Source organism: Acomys minous, assembly GCF_964271855.1.
Source record: "Acomys minous genome assembly, chromosome: 5".
In the NCBI taxonomy this organism is placed as follows: domain Eukaryota; kingdom Metazoa; phylum Chordata; class Mammalia; order Rodentia; family Muridae; genus Acomys; species Acomys minous.
Window position 1 is genome coordinate 116,753,080 of NC_140494.1, and position 27,254 is coordinate 116,780,333.

Below are 27,254 nucleotides of genomic sequence, written 5' to 3' on the forward strand. Positions count from 1 at the left end.
TCTCCTAAAGGTCACTTTTATTTCCCAGAACCACTCTTGTCCTCACTCTCAGTACAGTCTGTGGGAAGTCTGAAGTGTCTTGCCACCTCACAGACTTCTTGACCCTATGTGACACCTGGGCACCAAAGAATGGAAGCTTCCAGGGTCTGACCAGGAGCCAGGGATCTTGAGATATGGTGTGTCTTCTTACTGCTTTTGTTTTGAAACAGGCTGTCACACTCATGGGTCTGCTCACCACGTAGCCCAAGCCAACTTCAAAGTTGTGGCTTCCTGCCTTGGCCTTTCGAGTGCAAGGATTAGAGATACAAGCACCGTGCCCAGCTTCAGCCGAGGCGTTTCTGAAAGCCATTCCCAGGCAGGCGGTCCCTCTGTCATTCAGTTATACTTCCAGCAGCAGCGTGTTTGCCTGCTTTACTGGGCCTCTCCCAGGAAGAAACGGGCGGGCCTCTGGAAAGCAGGCATTTCCTCGTCGAAAGAAGGTAGGACCAGGGTCTGTGGCTCTGTTTAGCTTGAAGAGGGTTAGATCCCACGGAAGTTCCAAGAAGGCCCAGGCCAGCCTCTCCTCAGCAAACAAGCTCTTTACAGGGTACTGACATTCCTCTTCAACAGCTCGGGCTGAACTCACTGGTGCAGGAAACGATGCTAGAGACCCCAGCTCAGTGCTGCTGGGAGCCAGCGTGCTGGAAGAGCACGTCCTTCACTTTAGCCACAATGGTCTCCACCTCAGCCATGGCTCCTAGACCTGGAAGCAAAGTGTGTCTGTGGCAAAAGCCACTGTATGAGCTAACCTTGCCTGTGGCTACCACTTACATCTCCCCTGGGTGCTCCACCCACATTCTCAGCCTGGGGAGCCCAAGTCCAGACCTAGATCCATTATATCCCTTCCAAGATAGCCCAGGACAGGCCCCAGGAGCCATTCCATTAACTGTTCTCCTGTTGCCAGGGGCTTTACCAGCCACTTCATGCCTGCTGTCTCACCTCAGCCTAACAATCCTGGGAAACAAGAATTAGCACTCCATCCACCTCCAGATGAGAAGCCGGGCTCAGAAAATAGTTCTGTCCAAGGTCACAATTGGACCACAGAACCCAGAGGTGACCCCAAACCACAGCCCCTTCTACAGTTCCGGGGTGAGTATGGCAGGAATCCCACCTTGGTCTCCACACACCAGCTTCTTGCTCACACAAGGAATCTCCACGTAGCCAAAGGCTTTGAGCTGGCCCACCTGCCGTGCAGTGAGAGGGTGCTCCCACATGGCAGTGTTCATGGCAGGGCAGAAGAGTAGGGGCTTGCTGAGGTCCCAGGCCCGGATGACACAGGTCTGTGAAGAAGTGGGGGAGAGGTGCTGATGCCCAACCTACCAACCCTTCTCAGTCCTCCTAAATCCTCACTACTGTCCTCACCATCATCAACAGAACAATGGTTGGCTAGGGCTGACTGGATGTTACCATCTGCAGAGATCTGTTCTTGCATCCCTGGGGGCGGGTGGGAAGCTGTGTCTTCATCCCTCATCATCTCCACTCAGGCTTTGGCTTAGTCTTAGCCACAGGAGATACCGAGATACTCAATTAGCACCCACAATGACCCAGGTGCCTCCAACAGACCTCCATCCTATGTACAATCTCCACGTTCATCAGCCTAAGCCTCTGCACAGGCTCACAACTGCAGGGCAGGGAAACAATCCCAGAGGACAAGAGGCCAGCTTCACTATTCACTGGAAAGCTAGGGACCGGATTGTTCACATTCAACACAGCAACAGCTCTACTTCCAGGCCAACTAAACCCTGAGAATGAAAACAGCCATAGCATGGAATATGTTTTTGTTGTTGTTGTTGTTGTTGTTGTTGTTGTTGTTGTTATTGTTCAGTTTTTCAAGACAGGGTTTCTCTGTATAGCCTTGGCTATTCTAGACTCACTTTGTAGATTAGGCTGGCCTCGAACTCAGTGATCCAATCCACCTGCCTCTGCCTCCCAAGTGCTGGGATTAAAGGCGTGTGCCACCACACCCAGCTTGCAATATGTTTTCTCACCCATTAGCAAGAACCCTTACTGTAACCCTATAAGGTAAGTACTGTTCCTTGTCCATAGATGAGCAAGCTGCAGCTCTCTGAGAGATAAACAGCTATCAAAGGTCACACAGATACAAACATGGTCCTGTACAACCATCCACTGGACTGGGCAGCCTCCCTACCTCCCCCAGGTCCCAGCAAAAATACAAACGCTTTCAAAGCTCTTAGCTAAGAGCCTGGCACTAAGTACGAGCTACACAACAGTGGCTCCTACATTACCCCAGGCACAGGCTGGGGAGGCCAAGGACTGCTTCCCAAAGAAACAGGCTTCCTGTGCTCTCACCACCAGGCATCTGTTCCTGAGACTCCTGGGGAGACAGCAATGTGACACCCATCCCCAGAAACAGAGTACATTTGGGGAAGGAGGAGGAGTGCAGAGAACAATGTGACAAACAGGCCAGAGCCAGCGCCTGTCCCTCAGTGCCCTTACCCTCTCCTGGGACAGCAAACAGCCTCAGAATCTGGTTACTTGCATCATCCCAGACACCAGTGTTGGTTTCCCGCCAACACCTCTCAAAACAACAACCTGACTATGAGTGGACAATTTCAGTCACACTCCTTCTGGGCTCTGTGCAACCTGTTGTTTTTTCAGGAGTTACAAGCAAATCTAGAAAGGTTTAGTGGCATTGGGATGAGGTTGGGCTGGGCTCTAAGCACTCTAAAGTGAGTACCCTGACCACAGCAAAAACCAACCTGTCGGACCTCGGCAGGGCCACTTCCCCACCCTCTGACTCGGGGCTCAGTGCCTCTTGGACAAACTAGTAGTAGGAAGGGGAGAGAACACTGGCTCCCACAGCCAAGCGGCTGGCACTATGCTCAGTGCCTCAGCCTTACCCTGGGAATCCTCTCAAACTGGCCAGAAGGCTGAATCCTGGTCCAGAGATTTAGCACTGAGCCAGCCTGATAATCCTGAGAGTCATCCCCCCCTTTCTGGACCTGACAGTTTAGTGTAGATGAGAAGCCAGTGCAGGTGGAGACAGCCATTCCTGGGCCTATGGCCTGCAGAGCCGAAGACAGGACAGACGGGAAAGAGAGCAGGCTGAGCTTTCTCTCAGGACTCTTAAGAAGATTCCTACTGAGGAGGATATGGCCCTACCCCCAAGAGTGCTTACAGATCGAACTATAACCCTGGAGATTGCCTCAGACATCTGTTTTTGGATTAAACTGTTTGAGGCAAAAGGTTAGTTTGGGCTGGGTGTGGTGAAGCACACCTTTAATCCCAGCACTCGGGAGGCAGAGGCAAGAGAATCACTGAGAGTTCAAAGCCAGCCTGGTCTACAAAGCCAGTCCAAGACAGCCAGGGTTACATAGGGAAACCGTGTCTTGAAAATCCAAAAAATTTTAAAAACTTAAAAAAAAAAAAAAAAAGAAAAAGGTTAGTTTGGGGAACATGTTCTACTGTCCAGCCAATTCTGAAGAAGAGACCTTCAAAGATACACGGAGTATAGCAGCCTGGAAGAGAAAAACCCAGGCCTGTGATCCAGTCACACAGGAAGGAGAAGGGAAAACAAGAGGGTCAGGATTTCAAGGCCACATGAGACTGGATTTGCTTTATGTGTGTGAGCATTTAGACTCCATGTGTCTGTGCATGATATGCATGCCTGCTGCCCAGCAGAGGCAAAAGAAGGTGTCAGATTCCCTCAGACTGGAGTTACAGGCAGTTGTGAACTGCCGTGTGGTTGCTGGGAACCAAACATGGATCCTTTGGAAGAACATCCAGTGCTCTTAACCTCTGAGCCATCTCTCCAGCTCAGCTAAAGACTATATTAGAAGGGGGAGGGGCATATAGTAATCACTACAAGGAGGGGAGGCCTGAGGTGCTCAGAGTGCAGGAAGAAGCCAGGTGTTGGGGGGCACATGGCTGAGTGCCGCCCTCGCTTGTTCCAGTGCCCTGCTGTGCTGTCCCAGTCCTACTGCAGCACGGCCCATGCAGCACCAGTTCTGCTTCTCCGTCCTACCCGGTCTGCTCGTGGCCACAGCAGCGGGGAGAGGTTCCTCCCACCCCATGTTCTTAGTCTAATGCTGCTTAGGTCACTAGCAGCTTCCCAGAGGCAGAGCTACGAGCCTCCTAACAGGCAAACAAGGACACTAATGTCTGCCCCAGGGCTCCTCACTCACCACACAGCTCTCTGCCGCTCACGTCTATCCCCATCCCTCTTTTTACTTCTATTTAGAGTTTCATTCTGGAGCCCACCAGGCCTTGAGCTTTTGATTCTCCTGCCCCAGCCCCTCAAATTGCCAGGATTACAGGCTTATGCCACCAGGCCCAGAGAAGAGGATATTAATTTCATGTGTGATATCCAGATACGTCTTCAACATTCACTTCTTCACCATTTTCAACTCTAAAAAAGTAAGTGTAGTAAAAAGAGCTAAGTGTAGTAACACACACTTGTAATGCCAGTATTCAGAAAGAAGAGGCAGGAGGACTGCCAAGGTTGAGACAAGCCTGCGCGCACACACACACACACATACACACACACACACACACACACACACACACACACACACACACATGCAAACATAGATTCAAACAAAAAATATTTATGAAAGAAAATTACTTCCTGCCACACACAAGCAATATTATTAAATTCCTACTTAAAGCCTAACACCAAGCAGGCTCCAAAGACTGATGGGGTCATTTAAGACTACAGTACTTTCCTCCTGCCTGCATGGGTGATCACAAATCTCTCTCTCCAAAGCAAGCATTCCCTGTGTCCTCAGTATAAGCCTCCAGAATATGGGAGGTGAAAGGTCAAGCGATGGAGGGAGGGGTGACCATAAGACCTTTGCAGGATGATTTCATAACCAAAGGCAGACACTCTTTAAGGGAGCAGCTCCCAAGAGGTTTCAGAGGCCTCAGGCAATCTGGCAATCACTTCTCACCCAGTTTTCCCCCTTTCTCTCCAAGCTTTCCCTGACAGATGTAAAAACTGGGTCTCAGTTTGGGGGCCAAAATAACTACAGAGAAAGAAGTATGTGAAATGCATGGGAAGTGGACACCTTACCAGAGTGTCCCTGGGTGTTTCTAGATTCTGGTGGGAAGGCAGAGCTGATGGGGAAGACATGCAGGAGGGAAACCAATGCGTCCATGTGGAGGGAAATCAGCTTGTGACGAAGGAAGACAGAAGGACAGGGCGTCTGGGTGGGGCATTTGGCTGATCACTGAGGGCAGGAGAGCGGTGGACACTTCCAGAAAGCACCAACAAAGCCAGATGATCTTTTGGGCCCAGATCTTCAGCCTCCTTGTTAAAGAGACAGGGCACAGGAGCTACTCAACAGCTGGCAACCTATAGTAATAGGAGGCTGCACCCCATTGCAGTGGGGGGGCTGCTGCTCAACAACCTGCATCCCACAGTAACTGACTTCCTTGCACAGTGAAATCTGCAGCTCAGCAAACTGGAAGCGAAGCTGGAGAGGACAGACACCAGGAGTCACTCACAAGTAAGTTGTCACAGATGCCACTGGCCACCTTCCCCAAAGTATTGGCGTCAAGGGGAGCCACTAGCATGAGGTCAGCCCACCTCCGCAGGTCAATGTGGAGAACTGGGTCAGAGCGGCGCTTCCACATCTGTCGAAGGAAAGAAATAGGGGTCATCCACCCAGTCACTCTCAGTATGTGAGTGGGAGGGGATGGGGCCCAAATAGGCCAGGTACAGTAAGTTGAGAAACCCAAGGAAACCACCTAGATCTCCCTCTAGGTCTTCAACTGTCCCTGCACACAGCAAAGCTGGCAGCACTGGCCATGGAGCCAGCAGCTTGACAGAAACCAGGCCTGAGGAAACAAACGCTCCTTGTCTCTCTCAGCTTATTCCCTTTATGGTTTGGTTTCAAAAGAACTGACATCTGGCAGGGAACTCCTGGCCTGTCTGCTTGAGGCGGATGCTTGGGTTGTCCAAGCCAGTAGAAGGGCTCTGGGGCAGTGAGAAATGAAGGGGGGAGGGGAGGGAGGGGAGGGCAGGCCAGCCAGAAATGTTCAAGGCTGAGAATGTTTTAAAATGCCTGGCAGGGCAGCACTATGAGGCCCACACTCCGTGCCTGGCAACTCAGTTGGTACCCACCCCTCTGCAGGAGGGCTGAGACAGGGCCAGCAGCCGTGGGAAGTGAGGCACTCTGGACAGCCTTGATGCTGAGAGCCACGTGGACAAGGGTGGTGGGAACAGAGCTCCTCTGTGGTTTCATCAGCCCAGATAAGTACAAGGACACTCAACCCCAGGGCACTGGGCCAAAGCTGAGTTCTGCCTAAGGAAGGCGGGACTGCAGGCCTCCCACGGGCCAGAAGCTAGACAGATGTTTTCTTCATTGCCTCTACCCAGATGGCCCTGACCACTGACTTGAGCCCAGGCTGTGTGCTCCAGCAACCAGGCCCATGAGCTGCAAAGAAGACAGCTCTGTCCTGCTGGAAGAAAAGCAATGGGCCCAGCACTGACCTCCCATTCATCAGCATCACTGTAGAAGGTGACAGGAACATCCTGAGGGTTATAGAAGTGCTTGGCTCTGTCCGTTGTCACCACTGTGACTTCCAGCTGTCACCAAGAAAGTGGAGGGAACAGAGTAAAAAAAAGTTACCAGAACCACAAATGTAGAGGCCATATGAGGTCCAGTGCAGGCAGCTACTCTCCTCACAGCCTGGTGGTGAACATGACTTCCCCTTAGCAATGAAGCTCATGTTTACACAGCTACTTCCGCTGTCACTCAAAGGTCAGGCCCTGCCAGGTGCACTTATTTCACTTCCCTATTTAAGGGGCTGCTAAGAAATGAGTCACCAACTGCTCGGGTATATAAAGTAGCAGTCTCGTGCTACTCGGGCAGTTGAGGCCAGAGTCAGTGGCAGGCAGACAGTGGAAGGGAACTCAAGCCTATCACAGGCAGGAGAGGCCAACCAAGGAGACTCACAGGACCAAGTTCTATGCCAACAGCTTGATTGCTACAGGCCAAGGCACTGACAGCTGGTGCATGCAGACTGTGCCAGTATCCAAGCTCCAGTGAGAGAATAGAGTCCCCTCACCTATCTTTAGGAGCAAGACCTGGGTGTGGGAAAGGGCCTCAGGCTGCAGACAGGCCTTGAGAAGATAAAGCCTGTGCCCTCACTCAGGAGAATGAGCGTCTTCAACCTGTCAATTTACTGAGAAAACCCTGATGCCAACAAGGAGGGTGTTTAACCTGTGTGTGTGACAAAACACAGCCCAAAGAATTGGTCCAGGCAGAAGTCACTGGGAAAGGAGACACCACTGAGTCAGAAAAGGACATCCATCCAGGAGGAAGGCCAGTCAAAGGTGATAGAAGAAAGCATCATTGACAATCAGGGCTGTGGGCAAAGGCTGCAGTGTCTGACCAGGGCTAGCCATGCAGCCTGGACAGTTGTAAGCGGTTTTAGTGAATGTGTAAACTGGAAGATCTCACACAGGAAATTCAGTTTCCTGGCTGCTGAATCCACATTCCTGTTTGATAAGCACGTGATGACGTCAAGTCAAGGCTGTCTCTTTGTACAATATATTCGCCACTCCTTCCTTCGGTTGCTTCTCCCTGATGCGCAGAACAGGGGTACCATGCTCTGCACAGCTCTTAAGAGCAAGCTAAGGCCGAAAGCAGACAACTCAGAGAGCAGCTCTGAGGAGAGGTTGCAGGCCTAAAGAGAGCGGCTCTGAGGAGAGGTTGCAGGCCTAAAGAGAGCGGCTCTGAGCAGTAGCTGCAGCTCTGAGGCCCCAGAATTGCTGACCTGTCCCTTCCATCTCACTCTACTCCCTATTTCTCATCCCTAATCCTCCACAAAACCTCAGGGATGTTTTTAGATGTCCCGCAAACCAGTGGTTCTCAGCCTGTGGGTCTCGACTCCTTTAGAGGTGGAATGACCTTTTCACAGGGGTGTCACCTAGGACTATCTGTAGATCAGATATTTACAATTCATAACAGCAAAATTACAGTTATGAAGTAGCAACAAAAATAATTTTATGGGTGGGAGTCACCACAACATGAGTAACTGTGTTAAAGGATCCCAGTGTTGGGAAGGTTGAGAAGCACTGCTCTAAGCCAACCACCACTGAGAGTTGACACCCATGAGCAAGCTTGCCAGTTCTGAGCAATGGTAAGTGGGCAGGGCTGCCCTGTCCCTCCACAGAACACAGCACGGAGCACAGCCTGGACCACCAAGGCAGGAAGAGCAGAGGGAAGAAGAGCCCATGCCAGGGGTCTTCGTGTTTTCATGGCAAAGACACAGGATAAAGAAGGTCAAGCACTGGCTTAATAAGTTATAGTATGAGAAGAATGCTGCACGAACTCAAGCATGCATAACTTTCCAACTAGGAGAAGAAAGTTCAGTCTACACAACAAAGGAAAGAAAAGGAAAAGCAGCCGAGAGAAGACATAAAATAGGTAGAAAGTACTAAGTAAAACCACAGAAGCAACCACGTGTGGTGGCACATACCAGCAATCTCAGCATTCAAAAGGCAAAGGCAGAACCTGAAGCAACAGCACACGCCTTTAATCCCAGCAGTCGGGAGGCGAGGCAGGCGGACCTCTATGAGTTCAAGGCCAGCCTGGTCTTCAAGGCCAGCCTGGTCTACAAGGCCAGTCCAGAACAGCCAAGGCTACATAAAGAGACCCCGTCTCAAAAAACAAACAAACAAAAAACAAAACAAAAAGCAAAGGCAGGAGGAATATGAGGTCAAGGCCAGCCTGGGCTACACAGCGAGTCTCTAAAAACTAGAGAGGACGGGTCGTGGCTCAGCTGGTGGTGTGTCTAACATACACAAAGCCCTGAGTCTGATTCCCACACTGCATAAAATTAGACATGTTGGCATCGACCTCTAATCCCTCCACTCAGGAGGTGAAGACAGAAGATCAGAAATTCAGGGCACTTCTGGCAAAACAGTGATACAGGTTTCATGGCCATCCAGGGGTATGTGAGGCTGTCTCAAGAAAAAAAAAAGGGGGGGAGAGGGAGGGACAGGGCGTGATAGTGCACACCTTTAAACCTTTAATCCCAGCACTTGGGAAGCATTGGCAGACCGTTCGCTGTGAGTTCGAGGCCAGCCTGGTCTACAAAACAAGTCCAGGACAGCCAAGGCTAACACAGAGAGACCCTGTCTTAAAAAACCAAAAGAAAAAGAAAGAAAGGAAGAAAGAAAGAAAGAAAGAAAGAAAGAAAGAAAGAAAGAAAGAAAGAAAGAAAGAAAAGGGATAAGAAAAGAAGGGGCTCGGGGCTCAGAGAGTAGTCTGAGTCGTAGAAGTCCTAGGTTCAATTTCCAACACGGAAAAAATACAGATGGCAGAATTAAATCCAAATGTGAAAAATATAAATACAAAATACCAAACTTCTGATCAAGATACACATTTTCTGGGCTGGCAGGATGGGTGAGTGGGTAAAGGCCACGAAACCAGGTATGAATTTGATCCTTGGAATCTGATGTTGGAAAAGGAGAACTGACTCCCTGGAGCTGTCCTCTGCCTTCCACACACATGCTGTGCACGCGCACGCACGCACACACACACACACACACACACACTCACACACACATACACTCACACACACACATGCTGTGCACACACACACACATGCTGTGCACACACACACACACATGCTGTGCACACACACACACACACATGCTGTGCACACACACACACACATGCTGTGCACACACACACACACACACACACACACACACACACACACAAGATAAAGAAACTAAGAATAAATAAGTAAATAAATTACATTCTCACTCCAGCTGGGTACAGCGGCATATGCCCATAACCCCAGCTTTTTAGAAGGTTAGGGCAGGAGCTAAGAAGTCCCCTTGGGAACTTGGTAAAACTCTGTTTCTAAATAAGATGGAATGGGGCTGGCAGTGTAGCTCAGTGGCAAAGTGTTTGCCTAGCACATGTGAGCTCTTTGTGTTTTACCCAATTTACTGTAAATAAAATAATAACAACATAAGCTTTCAGCCAAGTAATTAAACTCTCAAGAGCGGAAGAGGGAAACAGCAGCAGTTAAGCCCTGCCAACCGCTGGAAATTAAGTGGAAGGAAACATTAGTGGATGAAACGAGAAGGACCAAACACCAAGACCCAAAACAGAAGCAGCAGAGACCAGAAGGGAGACAGCTCAGGGCAGAGGAGCAGGGTCCGCTGGAGGGCAGGCAGGAGTGGAGCTGAATGCAGGACTGGTCCACCCCCCACAGGGCAGTTAAAGCCTCCTGGCCTCCATGCCAACCCAGCTGCCAGGCATTTAGCGTCCTTCCGTGCCGAGAGTCCTCCTGTTAAAGGAGCTCATTAGGCATGTGGGCTTTCTAGGAGGTGATCTGGTATTTTGCAAGGTCTATACCATTATGCACCCTAAGAATTGCTCCCAGCTTCTGACACGATGTCAAGAGCCATTGATTTTGGGGAAGTTTAGTAAGCATGAGAGAGCTCCGGAAGAGATTTGGTATTGGCAGAGCGCAGTTATGTTGAAGAAATTGGACTGGATCTGACTGTTTCATTAAAACCAGTTAGTTTAAAAAAAAAAAAACACAGTTAGTTTCTATATATTAGGAAAAAAATAAAAAGGAAAAAAAAAAAGCTCCATCAGTGCTTCTGTGTAATAGGAGGAGAAAAGAAGCTACAGAAGATGTTCCCTGATGTGCTGAAGAACTATTTGGTAAAAGAAATTGTTAAACTATGCCAGGAACCATTAGAGCTCCTGTCTGAAAAAAAAAAAATCTTGAATATTCTTGAGGGTGACAACGGCTTAAACCTTGCAAAATACCAGATCACCTCCTAGAAAGCCCACATGCCTAATGAGCTCCTTTAACAGGACGGCTCTCGCCACTTCTGCTCAGCAGCCCTCTGAGATGTCAAACAGGCCAGAGTCCTGGGATACAAGTGCATCTACAGAACGCCCAGACGACTGAGCCCTCAGCACTGTGTTCACAGGCAGGAGACCCATGGGGGCTTTCCTGGAAAATCCAAATGACCCTGAGACTGCTAGGGGGTTGCAGGGAAGGCTATTTTGAGGTATTAAATCCCAAGGGTCCCCAACAGAATCTTCCATTCCCAGCCGAGAAGTTTCCACGCAGCTTTTCACAGTCAAATAGGTGTAGCCAAAGAGGATCAGACATTTAAAGAAAACCCTCCAGGTCAAAAAACAAGATCAAACAACTGAACAGAGCTGAGAGATGCACCAAAGAATAAGAGCATGGTGCTATTTTTTCTCTTTATGTGTATGGTGTTTTGCCTGCCTGTACACCCATGTACTGTGTACATGCATTGCCTTCACAGGCTAAAAGACAGACCCCCAAGGCCTGGAATTACACATACTCTACAGAATTCATTCACATGAAGAAATAAATCTCATGGAGCCCTGGCAGGACAGAAAATGCCCTGAGGGAGGGCAGGAACCCCCTGCGCTTTCCCTGAAGAAACTCCCCTGTGCTTTCTCTGAAATCGTTGTAGGTCCTAGTGGAAAAGACCTTGAAATTCTAATCCTCCTGGGGGCTGGGATTATAGAGTTGTACCATCACTCACACAGTCTCCTGGGTATCCTGCCCTGCCCTGTGCCACAGAAATCCTGCAGCTTTGGATGTGCAGGACCAGCCCTTTAATGGCTCCGGCAGATCATAGAGTAGCAACAACTCTGTCTGAGATCTTTCCTTCAAGATTTGAACTACCTCTTAGCCAGTCCACACTCTGGCTCCCCTCCCAGGGTCTACAACTACACCGCTAGGGAGCAGTACTCACCTAGGGAGCAATGGGCTGATCACATGACAGGCAGCTCCTTCCCTATGCCCTCCCCAACCCCAGTGCCACCAGGCAAGCCCAGGCTAGTTTTTCTGGTTTTAAAGGGATGCCACTTGATCTGTCTCATCAACTCTGTGGGTTTTGTTCTTTTATCTCTATTCACTTAGCCAAAAGGTCTTGAGAGCCAAGCGTTGGGAGGGCCCTGGATCAGCACTCTAGCACATGCTCGAGCGTTCACACTCACACACACCCATGCACACACGAGATAGAATTCATTCACATCAGGAAATGAATCTCATGGAGTCCTGGCAGGGCAGAAAATGCTCTGAGGGCAGGAACCCCCTGCGCTTTCCCTGAAATCCTCGTGGGTCCTAGTGGAAAAGAGCTGGCCATTAAAAATCTCCCCCACACTGTTCTGCGCTTGGTCCCCTACAGAGATCCCTCTTAAGATTAGGTTTTGTATAGAATATTTTTAACCTGTATTCCTTTGTGTGATGTGACTGAAGCTGGGCCAGACACGATTGCATAAGCTGTCTGCACTGTGTCTAGCATTTATAGAGAGTCCTTCCTGAAACCAGTTCACAAGGCTAATTTCCTTTTCTCTGCTGAATCTGGAAAGTTGGGGGCAAGGGGCAATGCAAACAGAATTCTCAGTGATACCTCCACCTCTACTTTAGGGCCCTAGTCTGGCCCAGGCTACGGCAGACACCAGGGAAACCCGTGTAGAAATACTTCACAGTCACAGAGTGAGACAATTCCACGGCCAGAGTCTCCACCTTTAGCCCTGTCTCTACTAGAAGCTGGTAGCAGCACCATGCCTGGTTATGACAACCAAGCCTTGTCTCGGGACATTGCTCAATGTTCCCTAAAGAGACACCTGTTCACCTTTAATCCCAGCACTCGGGAGGCAGAGGCAGGCAGATCTCTGTGAGTTCAAGGCCAGCCTGGTCTACAAAGTGAGTCCAGGACAGCCAAGGCTACACAGAGAAGCCCTGTCTCAAAAAACAAAAACAAACAAACAAAGAGACACCTGCTTTAGTGGAGAACCATGAACCTGCAACAGTATCCAGTAAGAACTCAAGGTAACCATGGAAACATTTTACCAGTTCTGTCCAGTGTGCTCACCACCAGTGACAGGCGGCCACTGAGGACTTGAGATCTCTGTACAGGCAGAGATGAGTGTTTCTAGTCCTGCACATGATGATGTCCCCACAGGAGCAAAGGACTTCAAAGAGGAAATAGCTGCTGTATTGGTTACTTGTCTGTTGCTGTAATAAACCACTATGCTGCAGCGACTTAGAGAAGGGTTTATTTGGCTTACAGTTCCAGAGGGATAAGAGTCCCTCACCAGGGCCGGGCAAGGTGGTGCCTTTAATCCCAGCACTTGGGAGGCAGAGGCAGGCGGATCTCTGTGAGTTCGAGGCCAGCCTGGTCTACAAAGTGAGTCCAGGACAGCCAAGGCTACACAGAGAAACCCTGTCTCGAAAAACTAAAAAAATTAAAAATGAAAAAATAAGAGTCCCTACCGTTACTGAGGGGAAGAGCAGCATGGCAACTGGAGGAGCAGAGAGGTCACGTGGCAGGAAACAGAGGTCGCAAACTGAGAATGATGTGAATCTGAAAGCCCGCCCACAGTGACAAGTTCCTCCAGCAAGATCACACCTTCTAAACTGCCCAGACAGCACCACCAACTGTGAACCAAGTATTCTAACGCCTGAGAGTATGGGGAGCAGCTCACCCACATCTGCCATGTACTTATCCTGTGATGAGGCAATGAATCAGAGTTTTAGTATGGGGCCTCTTGGCTGGCACGCGCAGTAGAGGTCCCTGACATTGGGTCAATCAATACCAATACTGGACCTATAGGCTAGTGGTCAGACAAGCTGACACTAACCAAGGGATAAGAACGGCAGACATACTCTAGGAAAAAAGGTTCCTGGTGTCCGGAACAGCAGTCCAAAAGCCCTGCGTGGACATGCTGATCTCTAATAAAGAGTCGACTCAGCACATATTTATCAAGCTACTATTCACAGGCATGGGAGCCAAAGCCCTCAGCCAGAGCTTAGCCAGGCAGGGCATGCGGCATGCAGTACCCTGACTCTAGAGAGCAGACATGCAGAGGCTAGCTCATATTAGGGAGGTGTGGCATGGGTCTTGATTTAAATTCCCTGTCAGTAAGAAATATTTTATTTATTGTTTGGGGTGTGGGGATGAACCATGGTACATGTGTGTGCTCAGAGGGCTTTATGGAGTTGGCTCTTTACTTCCACTTTTATATGAGGACTGAACTTAAGGTGTCAACTTACATTGTTGGGCAGCAGAGGCCTTCGTTTACTGAGACATCTCACCTGGCCTGTCATTTTTAAAATATTTTATTTTTAAAGTTTTAAATGCACACACAAGTGCACGTGTACATGTGAGTATGGGAGTCACAGAGGTCTGATCTGACCCCAGGAGCTGGAGTTCCAGGTAGTTGTGAATCACTAGGTTGCTAGGAGCAAACTACATCCTCTTAACCGCTGAGCCATGTAAAAGTGATTAACTTTTATTCTCCTGACTCAGGTGTTGTCTGGAAGGCTTACTGCCTCCTCCTGCTAACCTAGGCCTCGTCCTGGAAGCCTAGCCTCCATATGAGCTAACCTAGGCCTAGTATATTTTCAGCCTCTGAGACTTATGCTTAATAATGGGTCTGTGCTGCTTGTTCCAGGAATGGCAGTCATGTCTCTGTTTCAAAAAGTTAATAAATATCTTGTAACCCTACCTTTGTTTCAAAAAGGTTGTTAAGGATGTCTGTTGTAACTACCTGTTGTATGCCTACCTTGCTTTGTTTCAGGAGCCCATGTAGGACGACTTTGTTATGTTTATTTATGTTCTGCTGCTGTAGCCTATTTTGCCCTCCAAATCCCCCATTTGGAATCCCTACCCTTGAGCTATAAAAACCTTGTCTTCCTCTCATCCAGTGCTGACCTCTCAAACCCTGCCCTGGGGCAGGCAGCTGTATACATGAATCAAAAGCTTGCTTTAAGCCAGGCATAGTGGCACATGCCACCTGTTCATCTCTGTACTATGGGATCTTCTCGTGAGAGTTGGTTGAATCCTATTCTGTCAGATCTTCTCTGATTCATCACCTTTTCTGCCACTCAATTAGACACCACTTTCAAACACGGATGTTTCCTTCTACAAATTAGTTTTACCTTTGTTTGGGATTAAAGAATGTACCACTACGCCTGGACCTAAGCTTTTCTTTACCTAAAACTTGCTCTATACCAGGCTGGCTTTGAACTCAGATCTGTTTGCCTCTGTCACGTGGATTAAAAGCATGTTTGTATTCCAGCCTGATCACACAGACCTAGAAGGTCTTTGGTTGTGATCTTTTGCCAGAACAACTAAGTTCTGAATTAATATTCCTCTACAGAGCCATTGTTAGCCCCAAAGATGGGAGGAAAAAGACCACTCACCCAAATCATCATGGTCAAATTAATTAAAGCAAGCAATTTTCTTTCTTTCTTTTTTTCTTTTTTCTTTTTTTTTTCAACCTTTTTTCCCCTTCTTCTTTTTTTGTGTTTTGTTTTGTTTTTGTTTTTGAGACAGGGTTTCTCTGTGCAGCCTTGGCTGCCCTGGACTCACTTTGTAGAGTTCAGGCTGGCCTTGAACTCACAGATTACAGGTGGGGCAGAGCCCAATCCTTGAAGCATTTTTAGTCATCATAAGCAGCAAAGAGCCTAGTTTGTCTTTACTATAAAATGGGTTTTAAGCCTAAGGTGAAATCAAGCTGGTTCTCCACCATCGCTCCAGCCCCTTGTGATGCAGTGTTATGCAGCCTGGGCTGCTTCAACCTCATTGGGTAGCTGAAAACAACCCTGCACTTCAGAGCCTCCTCCCCCTGCACTGAGATCGCAGGAGTGTGCCGGGTTATGTGGTTGAAGCCAGACGTCTGTGTGTAGAAGACAAGCCCTAGACCAACCAAACCACATCCCCAGCCCAGCCCTGTCATGTTTATTTGTTTGTTTAGATTTATTTATTATTATGTTTAGATTTATTTATTATTATGTATACGGTACTCTGCCTGTATGTACACCCACAGGCCAGAAGAGGGCATCAGATCACATTATAGATGGTTGTGAGCCACCATGTGGTTGCTGGGAATTGAACTCATGACCTCTGGAAGAGCAGTCAGTGCTCTTAACCACTGAGCCATCTCTCCAGCCCTGTTTGTTTGTTTGTTTGTTTTGAGACTGAATCTCACTATGTAACTCTGGCTGGCCAGGGTCTCACTGTGTAGCCAAGGCTGGCCTTGAACTCACAGAGGTCCAACTGCCTCTGCCTCCCAAGTGCTGGGATTAAGGGCATGTGCCACCATCCCTGCCCTTTTGTTTTTCCCGAGACAGGGTTTCTCTGTGTCCTGCCACTTTTATAAGCCACAAAATACCACGTATTAAAAAGGATTTTTGATGAACTGTTTTAATATGTAAAAACTGAGGCTTGAAATGCAGTTCAGTAGCTGGGTGCTCATCTAGCACGCAGGAGGACCCTTGTGGGGTTGGTTCTTAGCACTGAAAAAAGTGTTTAAAAACTGTTCTTAGCCAGGCAGTTGTGGCGCACGACTTTAATCCCAGCACTCAGGAGGCAGAGGCAGGTGGATCGCTGAGAGTTCAAGGCCAGCCTGGTCTACAAAGCGAGTCCAGGACAGCCAAGGCTACACAGAGAAACCCTGTCTCAAAAAAACCGAAAGAAAAAAAAAACTGTTCTTAATTGCAGGCTACACAAGAAGCACTTGGGAGCCAGAGGCAGGTGGATCGCTGTGAATTTGAGGCCAGCCTGATCTACAAAGTGAGTCCAGGACAGCCAGGGTGACACAGAAACACCCCCCTTCCAAAAAAAAAAAAAAGAAAGGCTGAGGACCAGACCGCCTGTGGACGCTGCTATCTGCACTGTGGTTCAAGTCACTTCTGGCCATGTGCCAGCCTGGAGGGATTATGGTATTTTGGAAGGATACTTACTTTGGCTATCAGACTATTCAAACAGTAAACCCCAAGTGACCGAACTCACCTAGGAACCTCAAGCTGGGAGAGGAGAAGCTTAAAGTCTGGGCCAGCTTGGGGGGGGGGGGGGGGATGACATCCCTCATCAGACCACCTCACAGAAGAAAAGATGATGGGACAGTTGTGGGCAGGTCAGCACTTCACTGGGACTGCTTAGATATGCAAATCCCAGGTCCTCTATTTATCTAGAAATCTCACTTCAAGGCCCTGAAGACAGATTAGGAAGGAAGGGGATCTGTTACCAGTCTTCCACGTGAGTGCCCCTTTCCACTACTAAGCTTCGTTGATCTAATTGGCTTATTGAGGAGAGTTGGCTGGGCCAGCTTCCTGGGGCACAGACTGTGCCCTGAAGTTTGGTGACATCCTCAGGGATGCCCCACACACCTAGGAAACCAAACCACTGCAATAACCCACTAAGAGCTGCGCCATACACCATGAGTGTGCTGTGACTCTATCCAATTTCAGTTTTGTTTTGAAACCATCAACAATGCTAAAGTGAACATCCTTTTACATATGTGAACTTTTGCAACCATAGGACTTAATTCTGAGCGAAGCAAAAGCTATGAGCATTTAAATTTCTTCTGTATATTGACAAGCTGTCTGGAAAAACAGACTTTGATTCACATGGCTCATTTGCAGCCCTGTGTGTCCTGATAGGCATGCTAAAACTTCTGTTTCTGTAAGCCCAAGGACTACCACAACTCCCTCTGTGGGGACTTTCCCTTTGGCTCTCAGTTCTGCTGCTTTCCCTGAAAAGCAACTATGGTGTCTGTCTTGTTCCCACCACACTGGTCTGATATATTCTAGCCAGACTGCTCACCAAGGTGCAAAAATTGAGTTGACAACTTGGATGAAACTGCTGTCCAAATACGTGGCATTGCAATTACAGAGTGGCAAAACATTGTCTTAGATAATCTTTATCCTAGTCCCTGTTGCCCTCACATCTAGAATCTTCCACTACCAGTGCCAAAGAGACCCTCAGGATGGCTCACTGTATACCTGCCTTCTCTTCACTGAATGGATTAAAAAACAAAACAAACAAAAACTAACGCTACGCAAAGAAACCAAAACAGAAGTAAATTGGCTCAAAATCTCAATGTCAGGACACCTCTAAGCTTCCCCCTCTCCCCCAGGGTTTCTCTGCTGTCCTGGACTCACTTTGTAGACCAGGCTGGCCTGGGGTGGGGGTGGGGGTGGGGGAGATGACTCACAGTGATCCACCTGCCTCTGCTTCTGCCTCTCAAGTGCAGGGATTAAAGGCATGAGGCACCATACTCCTCTTGTTTCTCTCTTCTTACTTGTTTATTTTTGGGGCAAGATCTTACATAGGCTAGACTGGCCTTGAACTGGATACGTTGCTGAGGGTGACTTTGAACTTCTGATTCTCCTGCCTCTGCCTCCCCTGTGCTAGGATTAAAAGCATGCACCACCACTCTTGGTTTTATGAGCACAATTCCCAGGACTCTGTGCCAACCACCTGAGTTATTTTTAGACCTTATTATTTTTTTGAGGCTGAGTCTCCTGCCACCCTGCCCCAAGTGCTCAGATTACAGGGGGGTGGTACCAGGAAGAGCTGTTCCTCCCACCCCTGCAGTTGTGCTCCACAGCCTCACAAGAAAGCAGGAGACTAGGCAGGTGACTTCTCTCAACTATTTATGTATAAGAACAACAGCCAAGTCCACTATCACCTCTGCTTGCTCCAATCTCTCTGCACACCTGTGGGGTGACCATATGGCCTCCAGGCTCTCCCAGGACACCTGTGCGTGCTGCCACCCAGGTGTGTATGGAGAATGGCCCAGCTACCTGCAACACACACTCAGATGCTTAGTGACTACTCATAAGCTGATTGTCCTCAAGAGAACTGGGGAAACCTCGTTCACATGGATGATGAATCTAGCAAAGCGACTGCACCAAGCAACCAAGATTCTGATATAAAGTGACATTGGGAAACTCAGTACCCCCAGGAAAGGAAATGGAGGGGGCGGGGGAAGAGGGCTAGGAAGCGGGGGAAGTGACCATCAGACAAACTGGGGGCCACCCCTAGTTACTAATGCCTCACAAAGCCTTAGATGGCAAAGCTAGGATTAGCTAGCTGCTGACCTTCAGGATGAAGGCACCGGGACCCTCACATACACAAAGGGGCTGTAGTCCCAGAGGCTTTTCCCACATTGATGTCTCAACAACCTCAATACTTCAAGCCATATTGTAGCCCAAAGGCTGTGACACACAGCAGAGGAGGGCCAGACAGGAGACACGCACTGTTAAGTGCTTCCACGTGCCAAGCTCTGTGCCCAGTTGCTGTCAAACTGCGTCATCTGCCCTCCACCTCCACACCTGGGGGATGGGCAGGAGGAATCATGCCTACTTTGAAAGGCAGGCTCATCAGAGTCAAGTGAAGGGGAGGCCTCCACAGTTCAGTGCCCTCTGGCTGCCTCACTTGGGCTCCAACCCCAGCCAGAGAAAGAACGGGCCAAGGCCTGTTCCAGACATGGCCTGTCCTCCCTCCCAGAGGCCCAGGCTAAAAAAGCCTGGGGTAGGTGGAGCCACCACCCTGCAGGCAGCCCTTTCCCTATACCCCACACATGCGTGGGTTGGGAGGAAGTGGTGGAGTTGCCCTTCCCTTGTGCTCTGAGGCTGCCCATCTGTTTCCTGGGATAGGGCTCCCTGCCGGAAACTCACTTGCTCTGGGGGCTATGGGAAAAGGAACTATTTGAGTCCCTCTCTCCCTGGGGGGTGGTGACAGCCTCAGAACCCTGTTCCAGACCTCCTGCCCTCCAGGTTCTAACTGATCAGCTCCCACCAACAGCTCAGGGGCACATGAAGCAGAGCGCAGTCATGAGAGTCTCCCTTCTGCTGTGACATGGTTGGCATCTTCATCACTTATTTCAGCCTGGGGGGAGGGAGGGACTTAGAGAGAGGAGGTGCCATTCTGGGTAAAAGTTGGTAGAAAATAAAGAAACAAGCCTTTACAGGCCCCTTCTGGAAGGACCCGCAACAGCCATCTATATGAGAGGAGCGCCCTCTGCTGGACACACAAAATACAACCACCTAGGTCCCACTAAGGGACTATACAGACACAAGGAAGGAAAAGGAACTTCTGTGTCTCAGTAAGTGCCCCACAAAACTAGTGTTGGATTAATACAACAAGTGCCCAACACAGCCTATGGTCTAATGTCAAATGAGTTTAAAAGGAAATAAAGCTACCTACAGTGACACAAGGTGTGTGAGTCGAGGGTTTGTACAGACGTGAAAGATGAAGAGAAGGGCAGTTATACATAGGGCCCAACCCAAAGCCATGGTCATTCGGTAGAACACAGGGACAGCAGGAGGCTCCACAGACCCACAAAGGATTCTGGAGAAGTGATGCATCCACCTGCTGAAGCTGACGATATTGCAGTCTTTGAATTTCTGCTCCTGAATATATATATAACCATAATATATAAATATATGTTTATATATATATATATATAAAACCAGTCAAAGTTGAGGTGGCCTAGGCGAGAACAGAGGGTGAAAATCTCCCACTCCACCACACAGTAGCGGCTTCTGGAGACTCTGTAAACACCAGAGGGAACCAAGCTTGAAACAAGAGGTATAGGTGAGGAACAGCCCCTGAGGCTGTCCCTGTGTCTGACAAGGAAAGCAAAGCATCTAACAAGCCTAAGAAAGTGGGAGCACTTGTCTACCTCACGGGGTGCTGAGACCCTTCTGCCCTTCTCTCGCCCACTTTCCTAACACAGGACTTCACGGATCCTCGGAGTCCACTCATGGCACCCGCCTTCTCGTGCCCACAGCACCTCATTTAACCTGGTTTCTGCTTATCTTGTCTGCTGTGTGCCCCGCACTCCAGCACCCCTAGAGGATTCCCTTCTACACACACCAGGATTAAGGGAAAGAACATTTGCATGCACTGCAGAAATGAGTCACCCCAGGAGCGGAGGGTGACTCCCTAGTGCCAGAAGCCATTGTACTTGTCTTGAGAGGGTACTCACCCCAGGAATGTCCAAAAGCTTTGATACCAGAAGAGGCAGCTTCAGAGCAGCAACACTTCCAGTGACACCCACAAGGACATGAAATGTTCTCTCCACTGAGGGCACGGCAGCTGGGCTTTGGGCCTTTGGTTCCATGTAGGGTCCGGTGGCTTTTTGGGAGCCTAGGAATCCTAAGTTTAGAATCTAAAACAGAACAGAGGGTGTCCTCTTCATTCATACAGTCACAACAGGAGCACGCGCATGCCCTAGACCATCCAGACGCTGGGGCTACTGTGGGTTTCAACAGTCCCAGCTTCTGAGAGTACATGGTGTGATGAGCAAGTCAGGCCTCCTCTTCAGACAGTGCTACACCTGTGACATGGCTGCCCAGTGACTAGCTCAGAGATTATGTCACAGAAAGGTGTCATTCAGGCTCAATTCTAAAGGATGAGCACTTTTTCAGACAGGAAGAAATTACTTCAAATGGAATAACCCTGCAAAGTGAAGTGGTCGGGGGAACAGTCCGGGATCAGAGAGAAGCTGAGGAGTCGTGGGGAAGTCCGGAAGGGCGTCAGCCTGCACGGTCAGCATGTCAAAGGTAGTGAGAGGCTGGAGTTTTGATGTGAGAAAGATGAGACTAGGACTGGTGAAGTGTGCAGAGGGCTGCAGTTGGTGGTGGAGGCCGGGGAGTTACTGCAGTGTGCCTGGCTGGCTGGTGAAGAGGATGCAAAGAGAGAGTGAGGGCCAGAGACGCGGTGATGGCAACCATAGGCAGCAAGGTGCTCCAGCAGCCAAGACACCTGCCGCTGCAGTCCCGTCCCATCCTTGTGGACTGGGCTGAGCACCGACTCCAAACTGATTTCTAAGAGGCACACATAAAGCAGTAGGGCCACTCCATGGGAGCAGCTGGCTGGGTTCTTCCTCTAGCAAGTGCTTGTGATGCTGTGGCTGATGCAAGCATCAAAACCTCTACTCTGGCAGCTGAGCCAGCACACCTCACTCCATCAGCCTTAGTCACTGAGGACCAAACTCTGGGCAGAGAACTGTGGAAGACACCACTGCTCCCTGTAGGGACTCTGTGGCTGAGTCTGGGATGGCCCTTTTCTAGACCAAACCTTTTCAATGACTTCTCAATGGATTCATATATCAGTTTCCGCTGCCTCTTCCCCTAGCAGCAATCTCCCTAAATATGACCAGATTAACCACCACCCCCTCACTCCTGTCTGCTCAATGAATAAATAGTGCCCTGTACAGAAACGTGCGCTGTGAACCAGGGGTCCTAGGTCCTGTCCAAGACTGTACTCCTGACCTGGTACATGATTCTGGGCCAGGGTCATTCCCTCCCCAAAACTCATTGTTCCTATGAAAAACATACAAGCAGTTGATTTCTGAAGCTTCTTTCAGTACAACCAGAGTCAATGCAAAATATAGTGGTAAGCAGATCTTTCAACAAGACACAAGTCCCAGAAGATGAACTCAAAAGGCCAATTTCAGCCATGGATGGAAAACACAGTAGCTTCAGCTCCCTCCATGCCTGGGTACCCACAGGGGGCGCTCTGGCATTTGCCTGTAACAGTTAGGCATATATCCACAAACTGGTTCCCTGAGCACAATTTTCACCCCCAGTTCTTGCCAGCATTTCTTTTGTTTGTTTGTTTGTTTTGAGACAGGATTTTCTCTGTGGCTATCCTGGAACTCACTCTCTAGACCAGGCTGGCCTTGAACTCACAGAGATCTACCTGCCTCTGCCTCCCAAGTGCTGAGACTAAAGGCGTGTGCCACCACCGCCCGGCTCTTGCCAGCACTTTTAAAAGCTTTGCTTTATCTATTCACTGTTTATGTGTACAGGTGTTTTGACTTTGACAGCACGTATGTCTGTGCAGCACCTGTCTTCAGTGCTCACAGAGGCCAGAAGAGGGCGTCAGATCCTCTGGAACTGGAGTGATAGGTGGGAGTGAGCGGCTATGTGGGTCTAAGGAACTAAACCCAGGCCTTCTTCAAGAGAAGTATGTGCTGCCATCATCACTGAGCCTTCTCTCTAAGCCCCCTCCCGCCCTGCCCTCGATAGTTTGAATCTTTGCTAAAATTAGGAGCCTCTACCAGGACCAGGCTTGTTAGAGAAACTGATCCACTGAGGAGTCTGAGGAGCACTGCTAACAATGGACCTCCCACCAGGTAAGAGACTCATGTTTGGAATTTGTCATTTAACTTTTATTATGAATTATCTGTATGCATGTGAGTATGTGCACTAGAGTGCAGATGCTGTCGGAAGCCAGAGGCATCCAGTAACCTTGGAGCTGGAGGCGCCATCTCTCCAGCCTCCTCCTCCTCTTCTTCTTTTGTGGTTTTTCAATACAGGGTGTCTCTGTGTGGCCCTGGCTGTCCTGGACTCACTTCCTAGACCAGGCTGGCCTCTCCGGAAGCACATTCTTGATTCTCCAGGAAAACTTACCTGTCAGTCCTCAAACCTTGACCCTGTCCTACTTTAGTCAAATGACGCAAACACAGGGAGAGTCCTGCAAAACAGAAGCACAGTTTCATTTCTGCAGTCCCTGAACCTCGAGACAATAAAATTCCTAAGGGCCATATTACAGAAAGCTGTCAGTTAAACTGGAGGCAAGATTCTGCAGTGTTCATTTCAACTGTTCCCCAAAATATACTGCTTGATCTGCTAACCAAGCTTTGCTCAGAACTAAAGCCTTCCTCTGGGGCGGGGTGGGGGGTGGGGGTGGGGGATGGATGGAGAGAGAGGGTGGGGAGATAAGAGAATTTAGAACCCGGTTTATTTAACCTACATTTGGAAGCAAGGTCAAATCTGTTCAGCCTGAGTCCCAGGCAGAGTAGCAGCTGGCAAGAGTTTGTTTGCTTTCCAAGATCAAATTCCAAGCCAATTAAGTCTCCTCCTCCATCTAGATCTATTAAAGAATTTTAATTTTTGTTTTTGGTTTTTTAAAAAGATTTATTTATTATGTATACAGTGCTCTGCCTGCTTGTACACCTGCACAGAAGAGGGTGACAGATCTCATTACAGATGGTTGTGAGCCACCATGTGGTTGCTGGGAATTGAACTCAGGACCTTTGGACGAACAGCCAATGCTCTTAACCTCTGAGCCATCTCTCCAGCCCTTGTTTTTGTTTTTTCGAGGCAAGGCTTCTCTGTGTTAGCCCTGGCTGTCCTGGACTTTTGTTGTAGACCAGGCTGGCCTCAAACTCACATCAATCTGCCTGCCTCTGCCTCCCAAGTGCTGGGGTTAAAGGCGTGTGCCATCACACACAGAAAGAATTTTTAAATTTTTATTTGACACAGCTGAGGTGACTATAGACAGCACCTCACTTCCCTGGCTCCTGCCACTCACAGAAATTGTGAGAAGCAGAGAAGAAGGGACAACCAGGCATCAGGTTATGACTGAAAGGCCGGAAAACTTTCTCTATCCTTCAGAAAGACAGCAAATGCCTTTGCCTACGTTATATCCCTAACTTCCAAAACACAATGAGAAAGAAACTTCTCCACACTTGGAAATGGTTTCTATTTGTGTCTCTTCCTGGCTGGCTAAAGCTAATGCTGTACCTTCTGATGCGCTGGACCGTGAATTTCCCAGCACAGTTCCTCTGGCCCTGGTGGGCCGCCCTCCACCCTAACCATGGAGCTCACTGACTTGAACAGACAAAGACAAGGCTGTACATGTCTGTGTTCCCTGACCTATGTATCATGCTTGTCCAGACGTGTTCAGGAGATGAACATTATAATATCTAATTCTCTCCCGCCACTACTGACCCACCCAAGAAAAAACACACTTATTTTATCGTGTGGTTCCACGTTCCCTTTAAACCTCCAGAGTTGAGCTTGAGTTACTCTTGGCCATCTTTGGATTTCAGATTAATTTTTCTTTCCACCCTCACAGGCTGAGGTAGAGGCACAAGGGAGACACCTATATTACCGATGTGCTGGCTACAGCTAACTAGCTCTAGCCGAGTCTTTATTCTAAGCTGCAGATGCAGGAAATACATTTTGTTCCTGTTTTTACTTGACCTTTAGTATACCCACAGAAATTGACACTCATGTTTATTTCGGGAAAAAGGAGGGTTTGGCGACACCTCCTTTTAATCTCAGTACTTGGAAAATAGAAGCAAACAGATTTCCAGGAGTTGAGGGGTCTACATTGTGAGTTCTGCACTAGCCAGGGCTACACAGTGAGACCCTGTCTTAATAAACAAACAACTCAGGAGGCAGAGGCTGGCAGATCGCAGTGAGTTTGAGGCCAGCCTGGTCTACAAAGTGAGTCTAGGACAGCCAAGGCTACACAGAGAAACCCTGTCTCAAAAAAACCAAAAAACAAAGGAAAAAGAACTTATGACAGAACATGCACACACGCACATACACACACACCAGTAACAAAATGGGCAAAAATTTAGCCAGTAAAGTGTGACCACTTTACACGAAAACCCCACGATACATTAAAAGGGAACAATATATCACCCAGTACTAGACCCCTTCCTTAGTGGTAGGAAAGGCAAGGAATGCCAGGTGCAGTCCAAAGGCTTGGCATTCTAACGGACTTCTCTCAAACCAGAAGTAGGCATGCTCCTGCAGTTTCATTTGGGCACTTCTTGAGAACACATCTCAGAAAGATACATCACAGACCTGTGGTTCCCAACTGCTAGAGAAAAGAAAAAAAAAATCCATCTTAAACCATCACTTCTCAAAGCTGGTAATCGCTCCTGCCCGTTATCTAGTTCTGGCTTCCAATATTCCAAAGGTCCGTCATCTGAAAGTTTCCTTCTGACAAACTGCCCTCACTCTAGCTTTTAACTGCCACTCGGCAAGTTTAGGGATTAAACATCTAAGCACTCGCAGGATTCTCCTTTCTCTAGTTCATTACTTTCTAAAATACAATTTGAGGCAAGCTGGCTCAGGACCTGAATGAGTACAGGACTCACATGGCGGAACTGAGTCCCGGAAGTTTTCCTATGACCTCTACACGCATGCTGTGACATCTACCAGCTACCAAAATAAACCTAATTTTTAAAACAAATTTGAGCTTTCGGGACGCTCCTGGATTTTTTTTGGGGGGGGGCACTTTATGCTGCTGTCTTTCAAAGGTAAGCGTCAAGTGTGGGTGTCTCGACTGCGCCGCCTTTTAAACTAGATTCAACTCTGGTCAGGTACAGAGCATGACTTCTACGGGCACAGGTGCAACAGCATATCCCCAAACTCTTGAGACGAGGGTCACAACTGTGGTCCCACGTCGCATACATAACACATCGACCCTCAAGAGAACCCATAGCGGCCAGAAGAGATTATCCCACCGCCCCACCCTGCAGGACCAGAAACGGAGCTGTCTGAACCCTTCCACCGCTCACCAGATCCAGGCTTCCCCCAAATATCGCGGAATCTAGATACCCTCCCGGCTCTAAAAGGCTCGCGAGAAAGCGTAGTGATCGCATGGCCTTCTGGGAGTCGTGGTCTACTGTGCCTTCTGGGAGTTGTAGTCATTGGGGCCTCCAGTGCTTTATACATCTTTTGTGCCTTCTCCAGGAACTACAATTGTGTGATTCGCCAACTACCCTGCGCACCTGTTCAGAACTCAGCCACTTAATACGATCTACCACACCGTTCTAAGAGGCAGCTCGGATCTATCTCTGGTCTTGAGACAAACAGGAATACAGAAAATTAGAGGTTAAGGATGAGCAAGCTGCAAGATCTAAGCTGCAAACAGTAGGCAGGAAAGTCATGTCACTGAAGAGGTCAAGAAAATTTTTCTGTAACTCTGGCTGGTCTGGAACTCAGAAATCTGTCCGCCTCTTCCTCTTAAGTGCTGGAATTAAAGAGTTGCGCTCTCTTGCCCATGGCTACATGGGAGGAAATCTTTGAGAGCTGACCACCACAGAGGATCTGAACAGCATTCCTAGAGGGCACATCTTTGGCAACGACTCAGCTTACTGGAATCAATCACAAGTCTCAAGAACCTATACATTCATTGAGCCTGCTGAATCAGCTTAAGGCGGCCCACCTTGGGAGCTGAGGGAGGGGCTGTGTTCTAGTCCTACCATTACCCTCACTCACTGTTACAGATCACTCTAATTCTCCTCCTCCTCCTCCTCCCTTTTCTTCTACCCCATCCTCTTTTGCTTTTTGAGACAGGGTTTCTCTGTGTAGCCTTGGCTGTCCTGGACTCACTTTGTAGACCAGGCTGGCCTCAAACTCAAGAGATCCACCTGCCAAGTGCTGGGATCAAAGGCGTGTGCCACCATGCCCAGCTTGAAGATTTATTTTTTTATTTTTTAGGTTTTCTCTGTGGAATAGCCCTGGCAGTCCTGGAACTCTCTTTGTCGACCAGGCTGGCCTCGAACAGAGATCCACCTGTCCTTGTCTCCCAAGGGCTGGAATTAAAGGTATGTGCCACCACATCCACTATTATTATTATTATTATTATTATTATTATTATTATTATTATTATTAGTTTC

At 48.8% G+C, this 27,254-nt stretch overlaps 1 protein-coding gene and 1 long non-coding RNA gene across 12 annotated transcripts; one reads left to right on the forward strand and one right to left on the reverse strand.

The window, feature by feature from the left end:
• PPCDC (phosphopantothenoylcysteine decarboxylase) lies at nt 1–26,211 on the reverse strand. 11 transcript variants are annotated; one of them, XM_084782324.1, is made up of 8 exons: nt 26,151–26,211; nt 25,279–25,447; nt 23,242–23,305; nt 20,811–20,993; nt 6,494–6,589; nt 5,506–5,634; nt 1,151–1,319; nt 1–742 (listed from the first exon to the last, which is right to left on the reverse strand). In XM_084782324.1, exons 4-8 carry the CDS (start codon nt 20,943–20,945, stop codon nt 657–659), a joined length of 615 nt encoding a protein of 204 aa, XP_084638450.1. In that variant the 5' UTR covers nt 20,946–20,993; nt 23,242–23,305; nt 25,279–25,447; nt 26,151–26,211; the 3' UTR covers nt 1–656. The 11 variants fall into 11 exon arrangements, with proteins under 11 accessions (XP_084638450.1, XP_084638448.1, XP_084638452.1 ...); XM_084782322.1 differs by lacking the exon at nt 26,151–26,211 and adding an exon at nt 25,728–26,088; XM_084782326.1 differs by lacking the exon at nt 25,279–25,447 and having other exon boundaries at nt 26,151–26,204.
• LOC311597846 lies at nt 749–6,512 on the forward strand. The gene is made up of 4 exons (XR_014779364.1): nt 749–1,128; nt 4,241–4,416; nt 5,454–5,507; nt 6,380–6,512. It is a non-coding gene; the product is annotated as an uncharacterized lncRNA (long non-coding RNA).
• Nucleotides 26,212–27,254: the final 1,043 nt, after the last annotated feature.

What these genes read in the sequence shown, in the direction of transcription:
- PPCDC (XM_084782324.1), bottom strand. Translation starts at nt 20,945, where the DNA reads ATGGAACCAAAGGCCCAAAGCCCAGCTGCCGTGCCCTCAGTGGAGAGA. An exon ending in AGCTTTTGGACATTCCTGGG is followed by an intron (nt 6,590 to 20,810) that starts GTGAGTACCCTC and finishes TCTTGGTGACAG; the next exon opens with CTGGAAGTCACAGTGGTGAC. An exon ending in GCATCTGTGACAACTTACTT is followed by an intron (nt 1,320 to 5,505) that starts GTGAGTGACTCC and finishes ACTTCTTCACAG; the next exon opens with ACCTGTGTCATCCGGGCCTG.